This window comes from Abramis brama, assembly GCF_963993115.1.
Source record: "Abramis brama genome assembly, chromosome: 2".
NCBI lineage: Eukaryota > Metazoa > Chordata > Actinopteri > Cypriniformes > Leuciscidae > Abramis > Abramis brama.
The window spans coordinates 283,680-303,752 of NC_139964.1; the positions used below are offsets into that span (position 1 = coordinate 283,680).

The following is a 20,073-nucleotide window of genomic DNA, read 5'->3' on the forward strand; positions in this document are numbered from 1 at the left end:
AGTCAAACACGGGCAGATTTGCTGCATCTCTGGCTTCACTAAAGGACCTGAATGGGGACGGCCTGTCAGATGTGGCAGTCGGGGCGCCGCTTGAGAACGAAGGGGAGGGAGTCGTCTACATCTACCTGGGCGACAGGACACAAGGAATAAACACCGAACACGCTCCTCAGGTGAGAGTCTGCTTTAGTTCCCTCAATCCCAAACACTGTGTTTGTGCCCAGTCTAACCCAGAATCCCAGATGAGCCCAATGTTCTCAGATAAACAGACAGACACGGCAGGATAAACGTGCACAATGATGAACCGCTCTAGCACAGTAGATCTCTTCATTACCAGTTGTAAACAACCATTAAAAACAACCCAGAGTCGGAGGACAAGAGATGTTTAGTGTGACACAGATATTCAGACTCGTATAGTGTATTCGTATAGCCAAATGCATATCCTTTCAAAGTAAACTCCAAACACAGACACTCGACACAGGCGCACTACATAATTTCAAGGGCTCATCACCTTGCAGTTTGTTTTTGTCGCAGCTCCTTCATTTTTCGACTGTAAAACAATATTACAGGTCAGTGTTGCCAACCTTGTGGACAAACTAAAAATTCAAAGTGCATATGTGAACTGACGTAGAGAGTACACACAGATAGAAAAACTGGGCCGTTTGTACTATGCTGATTGGTGAAATGTAGTCACATCCTGCTCCAGGAAGGGTCACTGTCCTGCAGAGTTTAGCTCCTACCCAAGATAAACACACCTTAACCAGCTAATCAAGGTCTTACTTGACATACTAGAAACCTCCAGGCAGGTGTGTTGAGGCAAGCTGGAGCTAAACTCTACAGGACATTGGCCCTCCAGGATTGCCCTTACAAAAAATAGGCTTAGTATACTTCAAGTTAATTTTATTAAGTAGACTTAAGTAAAGTTCAAGTATATTTTTAAGAATAATTTGTGTAGTAAGTATACTAATTTCAGTGTACTAGAAGTATACTTGTAAGTGTACTATTTCAGTACTACTTGGCACTAAATTGGCCCACTTTCTAGTGTATAAAAGTATATTTTTAAGTACACTTTAAGTGTAACAGTAGTAAACTTTAAAAGAAGTATACTAATCTTCAATAACCACTCTTCAATAACCAATAAGCACTCTTCAATAACCTTATTTTTTGTAAGGGTGAGTTTGGACACCCCTCGTGGTTCCCAACCCTGTTCCTAGAGTACCCACAACACTGCACATTTTTGATGTCTCTCGTATCTGAGGTCTTGGGAGTCTTTAATAAAGAGTTGAATCAGGTGTGTTTGATTAGGGAGAGATCTAAAATGAGCAGTGCTGGGGATACTTTTGGAGACGGGTTGGGAATCACAATGCTTGGCCTTAAGTATGAGTGCACTCACTGTGTGTGTGTGTGTGTGTGTGTGTGTGTGTGTGTGTGTGTGTGTGTGTGTGTGTGTTTAGCGGATCCCAGGGCGCTCGGTTCTGCCCGGTCTGCAGCAGTTTGGAGTGTCTCTGTCCGGTCAGATGGACATGAGCGATGATAATCTGACAGATGTCGTGATCGGAGCTAAAGGAGGGATCGTGCTGCTCAAGTAGGACATTTCACAACACATTCACAAAATAATGGAAAGATTCTCTGACAGTCTAAACACGAGGTCTCAGTTATGAACTCTGGCTCTGCTTGAGTACAGTCACTTCAGTGGCCGGTTTGTAATTGAACCTTTAGTTTGGAGAATTAATGCAATGATTTGAAGAAACTAACTATCAGTTTGAGTTGGTCAAGTTGTTCTAGGCCCAGTTAGTCTCACTGTATCATTAGCTATTTACTCTCTTCTCTCTCTTCTCAGGGCTCGGCCTGTGATGTCTGTATCTGCGCAGCTCAGTTTCAGTCCCAATGAAATCAGTCTGAACGACTTTGAATGCCCGAGTGACAAAGCATTTAATGCGTTTACTCTCACTTCGTGTTTCACAGTGAACGAGCGGACCAGTAGCAGTGGTAACGTCAAAAACATCTCAGAGTCTCTGTCACATGAAGAGCATGGCCTCCATATGTCTGACCCTCTCATCTCTCTCAGGATCTCTCGAGAAGAACCTGAATGTTTCTCTGAACCTGAATGTTGATGTGATGAGAACAATCAATCGAGGATTCTTCCATCAGAGTGATCCGTCATCCAGGACTCTGCAGAAGTTCGTCCTGCTGGATTCTGGGAGATCCTGTTTCAGATTCCCCATCTTCATGCCGGTACGCTTCATCTATCACAGCTTCTGCCAATTTTGGTAGCTCGATCTGACAGCAAACATTGTGTTTTTTAGAGCTGCATTAGAGACACCGTGTCTCCGCTGAAGATACAAATCAATTTCTCACAAACCAAAATGCTTTCTGGAAACTCCATGGCTATCCTTGACATCCACAGCAGGACAGAGGAGTATGTCAAGGTGAGCTGAGCTTCTGACAATTTATACTTTAACCCTCTGGGGTCTGAGGTGTTTTCTGGGCCCTGGAGGTGTTCTGACATGCCCTGACATCTATGCTTATTTCTGTTACTTGTAACATTTTCATGGCTAAAGTCTGATTACACTGTATTCAGGACAAACTCTGTTACAATATTTGAGCAGCATGTATGTAAAGGTTTGTGGTTTTGAGAAGATAACGTTACTGTGTGATTTGCGGGGCGGGGGGGGGGGGGGGTCATTACTACCTCATCTGTCAGTAATTACTCTACCTCATCAGGGCTCGAAATTAACTTTAATTTTAACTTTAAAATTAACTTTAACCTTAACATCTGGAGGACACTTGAAGTGTTGTGGGGATCATGTTCTTTGATTTCTCCAACGCTTTCAACACAATACAGCCGTCACATTTGAGGACTAATAGTTACTACTGAATAGTTTTCTACTGTTTGGGGTTTATTAAATAAAAGCAAAAAATAACTCCACTGTTCACTGCCTTTAATGATATAAGATGCTTCAGCTTTTCTGTATAAAGTTTCTGCAACATTCAAAAGCTCTATGAAAGTTTCTGTTTTGTATGTGACTAGGTGCCGTTTCAAAGGAACTGTGATTCAAACAACCGCTGTGTGGCCAATCTGAAGCTGAACTTCAGTTTTACGTGAGTAACAACCGATAAATAATGACTAATGTTAAACGTCTGTAAATGCTTCTGAATATTTCCATTCTTCTTGATTTGAAATAAACATGAGAATGTGATGAAGGTTCTGCGTTTGGTTTGTTCTTCAGGAACGACACGTTAGTGGTGGTGAATCAAGCTCATTTCACTGTCCTCGTATCGCTGGCCAACCCAGGCGACGACTCCTTCAACACCAGCATAGTGCTGCACTACCCAGAAGGCCTCTCGCTCTCAAAATTTGACACCGTTAAGGTACTGCTGTCCACACATCAAACTAAGGACTCTTAAAGTAAAAACATATAAACATCCTTAAAACGAGATCAGTTTACTTGTGAAGCAACAATGATATATAACATTTTTTAATGTTAGGCAGTAAAATAAAACTGAAAAAAAAAGAAGAAGAAAAAAAGAAAAATGATTAATTATAAAGTTAATTATAATTATTTTTAATACAAAGACAGACTTTGAATGTTTTTGTTTTGTTTTTTACTTTAACCCTTAATCGGTCCTCAAGTAGAGTTTACGTTTAAGTCCCCTGGGGTTCAATATAGTTTTTGTGGATATTTGGTAGTTTCTTATCTATTTACTGCACAATTACTTAACTACGCCATAAATTGGCTCATGAATTTTTTTTCTCGCTTTTTTCTTATCACATTTACATTTTTACATTTAGTCATTTAGCAGACGCTTTTGTCCAAAGCGACTTAATATTTAGGACTAAATTAAGCGAGTCATCGTGAAGAGGCAAAAACAACACAAGGAGTGCTCAAAATACGAAGTTCAGGCATTGCTCAGAGTAGCATAAGCCAGACAATGGAGGATTAAAGGAAAAGGAAAGATTTTTAAAAAAAATGTATGAGGTTAAGTGCTCACGGAAGAGATGGGTTTTCAGCTGTCTTTTGAATGTTGTCAGGGATTCTGCATTCCGGATGAGGGAGGGGAGAGCATTCCTCCAGCATGGAACTGTGAATGAGAATGTTCTGGAGAGTGATTTTGTGGCTTTCTGTGATGGAACCACGAGACGTCGCTCTTTGACCGATCGTAGGCTTCTGGTAGAGATGTAGACTCGTAGGAGTGAGTGAAAGTAGGAGGAGCTGAGCCTGTGATAGATCTGTAAGCAAGCGTCAATGCCTTGAACTTGATGCGAGCAGCGAGAGGTAGCCAGTGCAGAGAGATGAACAGAGGAGTGACGTGGGCCCTCTTGGGCTCGTTGAAGACAAGACGAGCTGCAGCATTCTGGATCATTTGTAGAGGTTTGGTTGCACATGTTGGAAGTCCGGCCAGAAGAGCATTGCAGTGATCAAGCCTAGAGATGACCAGGGCCTGGACGAGAAGTTGTGTTGCATGCTCAGTTAGGAAAGACCTGATCTTCCTGATGTTGTGCAGTGCAAACCTGCATGATCGAGCTGTCTTTGAAATGTGATCTGTGAAGGTCAGCTGGTCATCAAACGTTACTCCAAGATTTCTGACCGACCTTGATGGGGTGATTGATGATGAATCTAGCTGGATAGTGAAGTCGTGCTGTAGAGACGGATTGGCAGGGAGGACGAGAAGCTCAGTCTTTGCCAGGTTGAGCTGCAGGTGATGTTCCTTCATCCATGTCGAGATGTCCGCCAGACAGCTTGAGATCCGTGCAGCTACTGTGGGATCATCTGGTGGAAATGAGAGGAAGAGCTGTGTGTCATCAGCATAGCAGTGGTAGGAGAAACCATGTGCCTGTATGATGTGTCCCAGTGATGTGGTGTAGATGGAGAAGAGGAGCGGTCCCAGCACTGAGCCGGGTTAGTTTGGGTTTTGGGTTAGTTCACCCAAAAATGAAAATTCTGTCAGTAATTACTCTCCCTCATATTGTTCCAACCCCGTAAGACCTTCGTTCATCTTCTGAACACAAATTAAGATATTTTTGATTAAATCTGAGAGCTGGATCACTCCTCCATAGGCTTCTAAGGGACTGAAACTTGCTGGCCCAGAAAATGTATTAAAGACGTCGTTAATATAGTCCAAGTGACTCCAGTGGCTCAATCTTAAGTTTATAAAGCGACGAGAATACTTTTTGTGCGCAAAAAACAAACAAAAATAACAACTTTATTCCACTTTTCATTTCCTTCTCTCTGGACCTTGAGTCTTTTCACATAGTGTTTTAGCGCAGCGCTTCTATGTTGCACGTCACCACGTAGGCTCACTATTGGCCGACGCTGGTCATGTGTGTGATGAGTGTGATGTGCAACACAGACGCGCTGCGCTAAAACACTACGTGAAAAAACTCGAGGCCCAGAGAGAAGGAAATGAATAGTGGAATAAAGTCGTTATTTTTGTTTTGTTTTTTTCCGCACAAAAAGTATTCTCGTCGCTTTATAAACTTAAGATTGAGCCACTGGAGTCACTTGGACTATATTAACAATGTCTTTAATACATTTTCTGGGCCAGCAAGTTATAGGGCCCTATTTTAACGATCTGAAACGCAAGTGTCAAAGCGCAAGTAACTTTGTGGGCGGGTCTTGGCGCTGTTGCTATTTTCCCGGCGGGATAAATGACTCTTGCGCCAGGCGCAAATCTAAAATGGGTTGGTCTGAAGAGCTTCATTACTCATAGGTGTGGTTTGGGCGTAACGTGAAATAAACCAATCAGAGCGTCATCTCACATTCCCTTTAAGAGCAGGCGCGCTTGTTCTAAAGCGGATTCCTATCATAACGGTGGATTTGCCAGGCGCGCGCCAGGAGCGGTTCACAGCCGAGGAGAGCAACGCTCTCGTCAAGGACGTTGGGGATGGAGAAACCCACCCAAATTAACTTCGGTTAAAAGGCGTATGATAATTTGGGTAAATGTGTAAGCTAGATGTATGCTTTTATAATAAATTATCTATCTATCTATCTATCTATCTATCTATCTATCTATCTATCTATCTATCTATCTATCTATCTATCTATCTATCGTAATAATGTATGATTTGCAAAAATGAAAACTGCTGCTTCTGTGTAGATGAGAGAATCAAAGTGCGCGTTGTGCACACGCTACATTGATTATGGCCAAGCATGCGCCCTTAATATAGCATATGAATAACATGCGCAACGCGCCACTGACTTTAAACAATGGGCCCTATTTTAACGATCTGAAAAGCAAGTGTCAAAGCGCAAAGCGCAAGTAACTTTGTGGGCGGGTCTTGGCGCTGTTGCTATTTTCCCGGCGGGATAAATGACTCTTGCGCCAGGCGCAAATCTAAAATGGGTTGGTCTGAAGAGCTTCATTATTCATAGGTGTGGTTTGGGCGTAACGTGAACTAACCCTTTAAATATGAATTGCGTGTCTGTGTGTGAATGAATGAATGGTACAGATGTTTACTTCAGCTGTAGTAAACAACAGCGCACATCTGTGCCGTTCATTCACACTTGCACTTACAATAGTAAACGTTATTTTAACATGAACACATGTACTAGTTTAGCTTTTACCAAACTATATTGCTATACTGAGATGAGTAAAAATCGACTGAAATATGTTGAAATAAAATGTCTTTGTATAAGCAACGTATTAAACTGCAAATTAACATTTATATGCAAATATATCATAAAAACGATATGTTGCAGACGAAATATAAATGTTTAGACAATATTTTGTTGATTAGTTTTGGATAGATTATAAAGTTTTTACTGTAAAAAAGATTACTGTCACATCAAATAAGCTTTTGTTCGCCAATTTCTGCTCGTATGTTAAATACATAGTATGGGATGTTTTGTCAAAAATAAAGTAAATATATTGAATTATCAACTAAGATGTTATTATAGTGTTTGTTCCAATATTCAAACTAATGAATCCTTATCTTTGAAATACGTATGGTAAAATGTATGTTTTTTACAAAGAAAGACACTTGAAATATTGTTAAAATTGTTGTTGTAATTGTAACTTTTTTAATAAAATAGCAAAAAATATATTTACAATGTAAATCTAAACAAAACAAAATCTAAATCGGTCAATATAAGCCTTCTCATTAAATTATTTTTATTGTGTTTTATTAGTGACAAATTTGGGGAGAGGATATATTCCAAAACTTTCTGAATTAACTGCACAATTATTAGAAATGTTTACCTTTGATATTATACAATTTGCATGCATACAAAATTTGTGGAAAAAGACACATTTTTTTCAAGATGTTTCCAACTCTAACTTTGAACCAATTCTGTAGAATATATATATATATATATATATATATATAAATATATATATATATATATATATATATATATATATATATATATATATATATATATATATACTCTCAGTGACACACCTGAATGAAAGGCTCATTATGCAGCTCATTGTCTTCTTAGGTGTGAATCACATAATTATTCATGATAATTCACGGCCCCACGCATATTGTCTTTCCAAACAAAAAGTGTCTTACAAAATTTAAATCAATGTATTGTGTTATGTGAATGATTAGGCAGGATGATTTTCAGATCATTTTGAAGCAAAAACTCTAGGCGACAACACCCATTAGTCAAAAGTCTTGTGGACACATATTGAGTATGTGTTTTGTGGCCTTATTTCAGAAACTTTAATTTTTAGTTTTTTTCAATAACCATGCATAAACATTATTCTCTCAAAAATACAAACATGTACATACATATTGCTCACATATTATGGTAGCCCTGTTTGTGCTAAATAGAGTGTAATTACTCCTTGTTTATAAGCAATGGAAAAAAGCACAAATGTCAGGGCATGTCAAAATAATCTCAAGGACCCCAAAAACACCTTAGACCCCAGAGGGTTAACCAGCAAGCCAAACAAACTACACATACCTGCAAGGCGGAAGGGAGGCAAAAACCTGGAGGGGTGGTCCACAGTATCCCCACTAAAGACATGTGATTGGACGACTTGCGCACCTTTGGCTTGTTAGAAAGCAAACACCACACTCAATGCACCGTTTTCCCACTACACTGTCATTTCTACTTCCTGTGAGATGTGGCCAGTTCAAATTCCAAAAGGAAGGCAAATCTATTATTAAGATACTTGTCAAAGAATAAAAATATGAAATATAGAGACTCTAAAGAGACTTCTCTGAATATCTTATGTTGTTTTAAGGATTTTATAAATGTGTGTGTGTTCAGCCCAGCCGGACTCGAAGCAGCTGTGGTGATCATGACAGCGGTGCTATGAACAGAACCACCTGCAGTATCAATCTACCAGTGTACCGCAGCGGCACCACGGTAAAACACACACACACACACACACACACACACACACACACACACACACACACACACACACACACACACACACACACACACAGAGAGAGAGAGACACAGAGTCAGACAGACACACTGAATAGACAGATAGACACACTAACAGACAAACAAACTGACACACAGACACGCTCATTGTACATATAAAATATCAGAAGTTTGTTTCAGTAGTCCCATATTCATAATTGTGACCAGTCTGTTTACAATGTCCAACCAACTGCCAATGTAACGTGTACATCTACAAATGTCTTTATACAGTGTTTACATACAGTATACACTGAACAAAATTATAAATGCAACACTTTTGTTTTTGCTCCCATTTTTCATGAGCTAAACTCAAAGATCTAAGACTTTTTCTATGTACACAAAATGCCTATTTCTCTCAAATATTGTTCACAAATCTGTCTAAATCTGTGTTAGTGAGCACTTCTCCTTTGCCGAGATAATCCTCCTCACAGGTGTGGCATATCAAGATGCTGATTCGACAGCATGATTATTGCACAGGTGTGCTTTAGGCTGTCCACCAGGGTGGGAATTATACCGCGGCCACGCGGCCATGGCCGCCGTTGCCCTACACTTTGGCCTTCATGCCCCGTGAAAAAAAAATCATCGTACGGCCACAGTGGCCTGTGTGCCCTGGCCCTGTCCAAGTTCCATGTATACAGCGCCAGTGCGGCATAGAGCGCTTGCTTTGAATTACAGTGAGCAGGGATCTGATTGTTTCACACGGACCGTTGGTCAATGTTCAGGAAGCACACCATATCGCGTGATACATTTTGAATTTAGTTGGCGCGATGGCGGAGAGTAAAGATGTCCATAAACGGCAGAGAATGTCTAAAGTTTGGGATTGCTTCCTTTCAGCGTCGCTGAAACAAGGTAACGATTCTGTCCCTCGCATTTTTTTTTTAACCCAGAGCCAATATTTCCGCCCGTGCCGAAGCCTACATTGATGTTCGCTGATTTTAATCCCATACTGTATTTGTAGTGATGTCGTGATGCGGTTTGTTTGACTAGATATGATGTTTAGCTTTGATGTTTTTAAGTAGTAAACGAACGTATTCACGTTAAATTGCAAGAGAGTATAGCCTAAAAAAAGAACCCATTCTCACACTCACACACACCCTCGTCTCTCTCACGCGCCAGTCAGACCAATTGCAGCAATATCACATATGCTTAAACTTTTATGTAGCCACGCAACAATAATTTCAGCATGCATTCACTGTATACACCGGGACGTGATGGAGGAACAAATATTGTATTGCAGTCTTTGCGAGACCTTGTTTGTAGGCTATGTCACAAAAAACAACAAAAAATTAAACTCCCCAGCCTGCTTCTCCAAATCCACTCGTACTTTTGGGGAAGACATAATCGGCTATAGCAAAGTAATTGAGCATAGAACATTTTCAATTAACAAAAAAAATATAATACTACAAAACGTGCTAATATACTTCAACTAGCCTAAGTGAGAAACAAAATGCTGTTCTTTTTCTATTTAACAAAATGCATATTTGCAATAAAACATTCCCCTTTTCAAAGCTACACTTATTTTATTTTTTTATAAATTGTATACATTGTGTACCTGTTTGGCTTGATATTTTATATTCATTTCATTTATTTTTGTTCTCCGGTGGGTAATTTGCAGAAGGTGCAATCCTTTTTTTGTAATGTTGTATTAAGAAGACAAAACTAAGGCCAAATGGCCTTTACTATTTAAGTTTGTATTCATAGTTTTACATGTTATACATGTTTTACAATATAAAGTTGACTTAACTGTATTGTTATATAATTGTTGGCACTGGCACTTATAAACACTAAATGGGTAAAAATTACAATAAATAGGCTTAGTTTTGGAACCAAATGTTGGAGTTGTAATAAATACCTCTGTTTTTTTTTTTTTTTTTTGAGAAATAAAAGCCAAATGCTTGATCATTTTACAGCCACATAATTTTCGTTATGCATTATTTGTTTTGGTTGTTTAAAAACACACTCATTTTCTTTTATCCGATTATCCACCTTCTGGATGAAATGGTTCTCTCTCTCACACTCACATTCTCACATGATATAGAGGACTGAATGAATATTTTGAATGCTTTTAATGGCATTTGTGTTGTTTCTGAATGCTTTTATTGGCATTTATGTTGTTTCTATTGTTGTGTGAGGGTGTATACCTTCTGGATGTAATGGCGCTCTCTCTCTCTCTCATTAAAAAATGTTTTTTTTTATTAAAAAAGTCATAATCCATGTCTTATTCCAAATTAGGATGTTATAGTATCAATCTGAATGGGAAAACCATCGAATTGTACTCAATGGCCTTTGTGCCCTGTCATATGGCCTTGGTGCCCCTAAAAAAAAAGAAAAGGTGGAGGCCAAATGGCCTTGCCCCTAAAATTACATAATTCCCACCCTGCTGTCCACTATAAAAAGGCCACTCTAAAATGTGCAAATGAACAAATAATTTTGTTCAGTGTATAAAATAAATTTTCTCAATCATTCTCTTGCCAATGCTACCAACATCTGTGTCTTCTAGACTCAGTTTCTGGCAACCTTTCGTATGGCGAAATGGGATTACGACTGGTCCGACAGGATGGAGATGATGATCACCGCTAACAGGTGAATGAGGCTGAATTTGACAGATTTGTTTGTTTTCAGGGCTGTTTCATATCAGTAATGTTCAGCAGAGATGTGCGCTCACAATATGAAGTTTTATGTAACAAAGTTCGGGAGGAGCATGTTCAGGTAATCATCCAATCAGCACAAGAAGAAGCCAGTATAAATAAAGCCTTCCCTTACCTCCTGTCTCATGACAAATTTCTCAGCATCCCGCCACCACCCCATCACCTCACATTCAGATGGGCCTGCTCATAGATACCTATGATCTATACATTCATAGGGGGGAGTACTCTGGGGTCGGGCCGAATTCCGAGCTCGGAGCCCTCCCCCCGGACAGCAAGCCAAATACGCATTATAATATTACATCAGATTTCATTAACATGTGAACTCGTGAAACACGTGACTTCATGTTCAATCATGAGTAAATCCTGTATGTTTGTTCACAGTGATAATAATGGAAACATCAACGGTGCGGAGGTGAGGAGGAGTGTCCCGGTTCTGTTCGCTGTTGATCTGGTGATCAGTCTGTGAGTGGCATTTGTTTAACTTTTCTCTTCTTCTGTTCACAGAACTCAACAAAGGACATTTAATGAATTTTTTTTGGCTTTGTCTGTTCATTTTTTCTCTCACTCGTTTTCTGTTTTAATGGATTTATTGGAAAGACAAACAATGTTATTACCAGAAACCGGTTGTATTATCAGCAGTTATTACGCGGCTCTGCGGAATACTTGATTCTGATGGGTCAATCACACATCCAGCAGTATCTTATTCCTCGATAACAACTGCTGAAAATAGAAACACAGGCTCATCCGGGTCACTGAAGTCAGTAGTGCTATACGCAAGTTTTGCTTTTGGTGAGCTAATAAAATATTAAAACTCAGTCAAATCAATTTTTTTGTATACAGTTATTTAATTATGCCATCCAGTATCGTGGACTCGCTCTCTCTTGTTTCTGTCACGTACCCACACAGGAAACAGGGGATCCAATCACTGTATGTTTATTAGGGAAAATCCGTACTCACAACTAGTCCAGGCAAGGGTCAAAATCCAAATGAGGCAATCCAAAAACACAAAACAATAAACAAGCAAAAACAGAGCAAAGAAGTGGTGTAACAATAACAAGGACTCCGTAACACATACTAAAACAGACAGGGTTATATACACAGGGAAAACAAGCTAAACAAGATAACAAGGGGGTGTGGTTAAACTGAAACACCTGGGAAGACTAATCAACATAACGGGGAACAGTTGAACATGGGACAAGACACATGGCAGGATCACATGACAAGCAGGGAATTACATGACAGACAAGAAAAAGGAACAAGACACAAAACCCAAACCGTGACATAACCCCCCCCTCTACGGAGTGGCTACCAGACACTCCAAGACTACAAACCCAAAACACAAAACAAGAGTCCAGGGTGGGAGGTGGACTGGTGAAGGATCAGGGGGAGGGAAGGGGGGCCAGGTCCATGGAGGGAAACGGGGACAGGGAGTGACAGTTCCTCTGGCGGCCTGGGTGGAGCAGACAGTCCATCGGGCGGCCAGGGTGGAGCAGACAGTCCATCGGGCGGCCAGGGCGGAGCAGACTTTCCCTCGGGTGGCCAGGGTGGAGCAGACAGTCCATCGGGAAGCCAGGGTGGAGCAGACAGTCCATCGGGCGGCCAGGGCGGAGCAGACAGTCCATCGGGCGGCCAGGGCGGAGACTTTCCCTCGGGCGGCCAGGGCGGAGACTTTCCCTCGGGCGGCCAGAGCACAGGAACAGACACCACCGGCTCAGGAACTGGAACACACACCACCGGCTCAGGAACAGACGACACCGGCTCAGAAACAGGAACAGACACCACCGGCTCAGGAACTGGAACACACACCACCGGCTCAGGAACAGACGACACCGGCTCAGAAACAGGAACAGACACCACCGGCTCAGGAACTGGAACACACACCACCGGCTCAGGAACAGACGACACCGGCTCAGAAACAGGAACAGACACCACCGGCTCAGGAACTGGAACAGGCACCACCGGCTCAGGAACTGGAACAGACACCACTGGCTCAGGAACTGGAACAGACACCACCGGCTCAGGAACTGGAACAGACACCACCGGCTCAGGAACTGGAACAGACACCACCGGCTCAGGAACTGGAACAGACCCCAACGGCTCAGGAACTGGAACAGACACCACCGGCTCAGGAACTGGAACAGACCCCAACGGCTCAGGAACTGGAACAGACCCCAACGGCTCAGGCACAGACACCACCGGCTCAGGAACTGGAACAGACACCACCGGCTCAGGAACTGGAACAGACTCCACGGGCTCAGGCACAGACACCACCGGCTCAGGCACAGACACCACCGGCTCAGGCACAGACACAGGCACCGGCTCAGGAACAGACACAGGCACCGGCTCAGGAACAGACACAGGCACCGGCTCAGGAACAGACACAGGCACCGGCCCAGCGGCCATCTTGTCCGGAGACACAGGCTCGGCAGCGGCCATCTTGTCCGAAGACGCAGGCTCGACGACGGCCATCTTGTCCAGAGACACAGGCTCGGCGGCTACCATCTTGCCCTGAAACACAGGCTCGGTGGCGGCCATCCTGTCCGGAAACACAGACTCGGCGGTGGCCATCTTGTCTGAAGACACAGGCTCGGCAGTCGTGACGTGAACAGGCTCGGTGGCGGCCATCTTGTCCGAAGACACAGGCTTGGCAGGCGTGACGTGAACAGGCTCGGCGGCGGCCATCTTGTCTGAAGACACAGGCTCGGCAGACGTGACGTGAACATTCCTGGGAATTTCTAGGATCTTGAATAGCGTCGAAAAATAATCCAACAACGTTTCAGCAGGCATCTTGTCAGGGGACACAGGCTCTGCGGCGGCCATCTTGTCCGGTGACACAGGCTCGGCAGACGTGACGTGAACAGTCTCTGGATCGGCAGACGTGACTTGAACAGTTACGGAGGGAGCCTTTCTCCTCCTCCTGTGTTTAGGAGCCACTGGACTCTGGACCACCGGCACTGGGACCACCGGCACTGGGACCACTGGACTCTGGACCACCGGAACTGTGACCACCGGATTCGGGACCACCGGAACAGTCACGGAGGAGGTCTTCCTTCTCCTCCTCCGATGGCGATGTGCAGGCTCTGGGCTGGGCGAAATCAGTGGCAGATGGAGCTCTGGACTGGACATCACCAGCCCAAGGTTGAAGAGGGGCCAGAGTGGAGAATGGTGTCGGGATTCCTCTCGACCACCTCCTCCACTGCGGCCTCCACGGGTCCCACGAAACTTGACCAACCGGGTCCCCTCAAAAAACTGTCTTCTCTCCTGCTCGGTGGTTGGGGAAGAGATATTGAGAAACATACCGCTGGATCCTGTTTGTGATGGTGTCCTTCTGTCACGACCCACACACACAAAAAAGGAAAAGGGAAAATCCAAGTGCAGTATGTACTGTTTATTTTAAGGGATAATCCAAATCATAAACGTCCAGGCAGGGGTCAAAAATCCAAAAAGCAGACCAAAACATAAAACAATAACCAGGAACAAAGCAGAACAGACCTCACGAGTGGTGTGATGAGTAACAAGGACACCGTAACACATACTAAACAGACAGGGTTATATACACAGGGAAAACAAGCTAAACAAGATAACAAGGGGGTGTGGTAAACTGAAACACCTGTGAAGACTAATCAGCATAACGGGGAAAAACTGAACATGACAAGACACATGGCAGGATCACATGAGAAGCAGGGAATAATTTGACAGACACTAACAAGGAACAAGACACAAAACCCACACTGTGACAGTTTCAGACAAACGCTGTGTAATAAGTGGTATGACTGTATACCGTATCTCTTAAATGTCCATCTAGTTTGAACTTCCTGCTGAAACTGCTCTCTCCGTAGAAGCTTTGCGTTTAAAGACCTAATAAAATATTTAGACTCAGATCAATATTTCGTGTCTAATTATTTACTTATGTGTGTGTGTTACAGAGTGTGTGTGGAATAAGCAGAGTGGAATAAGCAGAGTGTGTCTTTAATAGGCAAAGTGTGTGTGTAATAAGCAGAGTGTACTCGTGTTGTGGACCCGCCACATAAAAAAAATAATATTGGCATTGACTTTAGAGCAGGTTTCAGTCGGTCAATGGCTCAGTCTATTTCAGTTCCTCAAAATAGCAACGCTCCAACAATGCGCCAGAACACACCTCATTCTCAGACCAGCAGCCCATGGGCCACAGATGGATGCAAATGCATTTGCTATTTAAACAACGTAGCGCAGGACGTGAAAATGATAACTGCGTCTGGCTGAAACTAGCAGAAAACACTTGCGTCACGCTTGGTGCTGCATTGCGCCGGGTGTATGATAGGGCCCTAAGACAGTAACATTATATTAAAATGACAGAAAACCATATGATTGACTGAGAAGTTATTGAGTTATTGTGTGTTTGTCAGAGTGGCTGAAGAATCTGTGACGTATCTGAACTTCTCTCTGGAGGACAGAGGTCCAAAACCTCTCAACATCGTCTACAAGGTCAGAGAGTCAAACACACATCTGCAGCTTCACCGTGTTGTTTTTGGGCTTCTCGTGATCAGATTGCTGTGTGTCTGTGTGTTTGTGTCCACAGGTGGAGAATCTGGGTCTTAAAGGTCTGCCGGTGTCGCTCAAGCTCACCCTGCCCTGTCAAACTACACATGTGATTTTAACTCCTCAGAACTTCAGCATGCAGGAGGTGCGTCACTCGTTCATCAGCTCATACCATCAGACCAGCATGTGTTCTGCTGAATAAACATCTTCTGTTCTTCTCTACAGAACTCAGTGCCGTGTGAATTCATCAAACCGCAGGTAAGAGATCATAGACCCTTTTACAGCTGCTGTTGAAGTGATCGTTCTCACAAAACATGACCGTTCTGTCATTTACTCACTCTCATGTCATTCAAACCTGTATGACTTTCTTTCTTATGTTGAGCACAAATGGGATGTTTTGAACTTGTGTTTAAACAACAGTGCAGCCCAAAAACACATTTCTTAAAATATCTTCTATGTTCCACTGAAGAAAGAAAGAAAGGTTTCGAACAACATCAGGCTGAATAAACAAAGGTGAACGAGCCCTTTAAGATTCGATCTCAAGCAGTCACAGTAAACGCATCTTCTGTCTGCTGGATTCATCTCTGTTTAGTTCAGTTGATTCTCTGGTTTATTGGTGTCAGTGTTTCAGTTCTCAGTGTTGTGTCGATGTTTCAGGACGGTCACTGCGGGAAGTTCGAGTGTGGTCAGTTTGATCTGCAGAAAGCTTCAGCAGTTCACTTCATCCTGACGGCAGACGCAGCTCTCCAGAACGTGAAGGAATACGAGAGCGTGAGTGACGAACACAGACAAACACCAGTTTAAGATGGAATAACTCTGAAATCAGACTCTGTTTCTTCTGCTGTAGAAACACTCCTTCCACGAGTTCAGAGAGGATTCTGTCTTGGACATCAGCGCCGAGCTCCACTACAACAGAAGCCGCTACAAACAGACATCGACCGGCCTGAAGGTGATGAGTGAAAGCAATCTGTCCCTTTGCCATAACTGATGTTGTGCTTGTGCTGATCAGCGCGTGATCGTCAGTGTCGGTCTGAACTCACACCACAGACCTGCAGGAGTCCATGACTGACCTCACTCTTACAGTATTACAGATACAGACACTGTTCCGTCATATTTCTAACTATTTCTTCTTCACTCTGCAGGACGACCCTCACACATCACAGGTATCTCATTCCTTCATCCATCATTCAAAGATGATCAACGTTTGTACAGTTGGTGATGACTTTCTCTCTGTTCCTCTCAGATTGCAGTGAAGGCGGAGTTTGTCGTTCCACCCAGTGAAATGCATATTGTCGGCTCTATCGTAGGGGGCGGGGTCATCCCGCTCATTATCATATTGATCCTGCTGCTGAAGGTAAGAACCAATCAGATCACCTCACACCTGATGTCATCATTCACCTCTAAAAGTCTCAAGCCAATCTGTTCATCTGTGTTTGTGTGTAGAGTGGGTTTTATGAGCGAATGCGTCCCAAAGATTTTTTCGAAGAGGATAAACTGCAGTTGAAAACACACTTTCGTCTCATGAGCACGAATGCTAACGAAACGGAGGAGTCAGTGAAAATGGAGTGAGAGAGACGAATCCCAGACCTGAACTTCCAAACATTTACTTTTGATCATTTACTTTTGTTGTGCTGAAAATAAAGATGTTTGTTTGGAAGGAGCTGAAGATTCTTTCATTGTTAACGATGTGTGCTCTGTTGAATGATAATGTTTGCTTGAGGCTCATTGGGTGTTTAGTATGTTTAGTTTAATGATCTTCAGCTTGTGTTGTAATAGCTGGTCCTCATCTTGTTATTTTGAATATTAATATTTTTAAAAGAAAGCAATGAATAATCAATCAGAGAACAAATAAATTATGATTAAAATGTGATTTTAGTGACTTTCATAAGCTTCAATAGGTTCCTATTAAAGACACCTACATTTTAGACACTTCTTTGTTGATTCCTTTGTTATACCCATTAAAATCCAAGAACATTAAGTTGATCATGGTTTGTTTATTTATCTTGAATGTTACAATCATCAAAACAAACTGATGTAAATAAATATTTAAAATAAAAATACAAATCAATTCAAACTGTAAATTATAAGAGCATTAAATGCGCTAAAAGGGAGAAAGAAGGTAGAGGTCTGCAATCCTCTACTTTACGGGACAAGTTTTGAATTGCTGAGTGCGGATGTGGGAGGGAAGATACTGATATGTCCCAGAGCCAAGCCAGGCATCACCTCACACCACGGACACAACGTCAGAGCCCACAGCAGACAGGGAGTTAATGCCTGCCTGTGAGTAGGACAGCACAGACCATTGCCCGGGAGCCTAAACCCCAAAAAAAGTCTGACCAGGTATGTAAGCTGGCTACATCCGTACCAGTGGGGGATCTGGTGGAGCTGGAAACTGAGGAGGAAGGGCTTATGGATTGGGAAACAGAGCTAGTGGTCCCCACCCCATCCTACTTCAACCAGTATCTTCTGTGTTAACAACAACATTCTGGTCCTGCCCAGCCTTGAATCATCTGTGCCTTCTTCGCCGCTGCTCCTTCCCAGCTTAGAGCCTGTTTCATTATCCTGAACAGAGTCTGGGTTGTCTTCACTGATCCCGCCCAGCCTCCCTCTCCAGCATCATCAAGATTCAGCCAGTCCTTCCCTTGTGGACAAGCCTCTGGTCTTACGGTAGCCAGCTTCGACCAAGCAAGTGGATCCCCCAGCTCTGCTTCCAGCCACTGATCCTGTCACTCCACCTCGGCTCGTTATGTCACAATTATGTCAAAAGTATGTTATTGATATTGGAGGGATGAAGGTTGGATGGAGCAACTTTATCCTATCCTACAACCTTGCTTCAGGTTGCAGTTTCTGATTGGCTAAGAAATAGATAAACATAGTAATTTTCCACACATATACAGATAGACTGAAGCATATCTCCATAGATTATGCTGCTGAGTGTGTTGAAAACAGCGCCATCTTGTGGCAGGTATAATTTATAGCAGCCATGTTAATGAGCAGCTGAGTGCGAAGCGCCGTTGTTTTATCCAGTAAGCACAAATAAAAGCCTGACAACGCTAAATATTCAGTTTTCTGATAATATAATTCACATATTAAAGTGTGGCAATAAATTAAATGTAACAATTATTAAATGTACAAATATTAATACTAATTATAAAAATACCAACAGAGTTGTTGGTCTAATTATTTTATGGTTTCTATGCTGATTATGTGTCAGAATATATGATCATGTAACATAGGCTATAGGCTTATTTATAAAAAATAAAATAAAAAAAATGGTGTCTATATGATTGGTGTTGTGTTTCCACCAATCATATGGATTTCCACTCTTTCTGTCAATGACAGGCTCTCTGAAGTACCGTTCTAGCTCTTCGATGATCCTCTGGTTCCTCTGCCTCACTGGTGGATGGAAGGAACACAGTGTCATAAAGCGGGTCAAAGAGACTGGGCACTTTGTATTTTTATATACAACCCCAAATCAGAAAAAGATGGGACACTGTACAAATTGTGAATAAAAACAGAATGCAATGATGTGGAAGTTTCAAATTTCAATATTTTATTCAGAATAAAAGATAGATGACATATCAAATGTTTAAAATGAGAAAATGTATCATTTTAAGGGAAAAATAAGTTGATTTTAAATTTCATGGCATCAACACGTCTCAAAAAAGTTGGGACAAGGCCATGTTTACCACTGTGTGGCATCCCCTCTTCTTCTTATAACAGTCTGCAAACGTCTGGGGACTGAGGAGACAAGTTGCTCAAGTTTAGGAATAGGAATGTTGTCCCATTCTTGTCTAATACAGGCTTCTAGTTGCTCAACTGTCTTAGGTCTTCTTTGCCGCATCTTCCTCTTTATGATGCACCAAATGTTTCTATGGGTGAAAGATCTGGACTGCAGGCTGGCCATTTCAGGACCCGGATCCTTCTTCTACGCAGCTATGATAATGTAATTGATGCAGTATGTGGTCGGGCATTGTCATGTTGGAAAATGCAAGGTCTTCCCTGAAAGAGACGATGTCTGGATGGGAGCATATGTTGTTCTAGAACTTGGATATACCTTTCAGCATTGATGGTGCCTTTCCAGATGTGTAAGCTGCCCATGCCACACACACTCATGCAACCCCAAACCATCAGAGACGCAGGCTTCTGAACTGAGCGCTGATATCAACTTGGGTTGTCCTTGTCCTCTTTAGTCCGGATGACATGGTGTCCCAGTTTTCCAAAAAGAACTTCAAATTTTGATTCGTCTGACCACAGAACAGTTTTCCACTTTGCCACAGTCCCTTTTAAATGAGCCTTGGCCCAGAGAAAACACCTGCGCTTCTGGATCCTGTTTAGATATGGCTTCTTTTTTGACGTATAGAGATTTAGCTGGCAACGGCGAATGGTACGGTGGATTGTGTTCACCGACAATGTTTTCTGGAAGTATTCCTGAGCCCATGTTGTGATTTCCATTACAGTAGCATTCCTGTATGTGATGCAGTGCCGTCTAAGGGCCCGAAGATCACGGGCATCCAGTTTGGTTT

The 20,073-nt window shown here is 42.4% G+C and overlaps 1 protein-coding gene across 1 annotated transcript in view; it reads left to right on the forward strand.

Annotated features, from left to right (window-relative positions):
- The window catches only part of LOC311069693 (integrin alpha-M-like), a gene marked incomplete at its 5' end in the record, with an annotated part of 19,821 nt that extends 2,291 nt beyond the window's left edge, over positions 1-17,530 (forward strand). Inside the window, 18 exons of the mRNA XM_084093049.1 lie at positions 3-170; positions 1,452-1,582; positions 1,838-1,986; positions 2,066-2,232; positions 2,304-2,426; positions 3,029-3,099; positions 3,228-3,369; positions 8,220-8,318; positions 10,882-10,964; positions 11,411-11,491; positions 15,415-15,493; positions 15,588-15,692; positions 15,773-15,805; positions 16,205-16,318; positions 16,395-16,496; positions 16,690-16,710; positions 16,791-16,901; positions 16,991-17,530. Coding sequence (XP_083949175.1) covers positions 3-170; positions 1,452-1,582; positions 1,838-1,986; positions 2,066-2,232; positions 2,304-2,426; positions 3,029-3,099; positions 3,228-3,369; positions 8,220-8,318; positions 10,882-10,964; positions 11,411-11,491; positions 15,415-15,493; positions 15,588-15,692; positions 15,773-15,805; positions 16,205-16,318; positions 16,395-16,496; positions 16,690-16,710; positions 16,791-16,901; positions 16,991-17,116 — 1,905 coding nt within the window. The 3' untranslated portion in view covers positions 17,117-17,530. The remainder of the gene's footprint in view (positions 1-2; positions 171-1,451; positions 1,583-1,837; positions 1,987-2,065; positions 2,233-2,303; positions 2,427-3,028; positions 3,100-3,227; positions 3,370-8,219; positions 8,319-10,881; positions 10,965-11,410; positions 11,492-15,414; positions 15,494-15,587; positions 15,693-15,772; positions 15,806-16,204; positions 16,319-16,394; positions 16,497-16,689; positions 16,711-16,790; positions 16,902-16,990) is intronic.
- Positions 17,531-20,073: the final 2,543 nt, after the last annotated feature.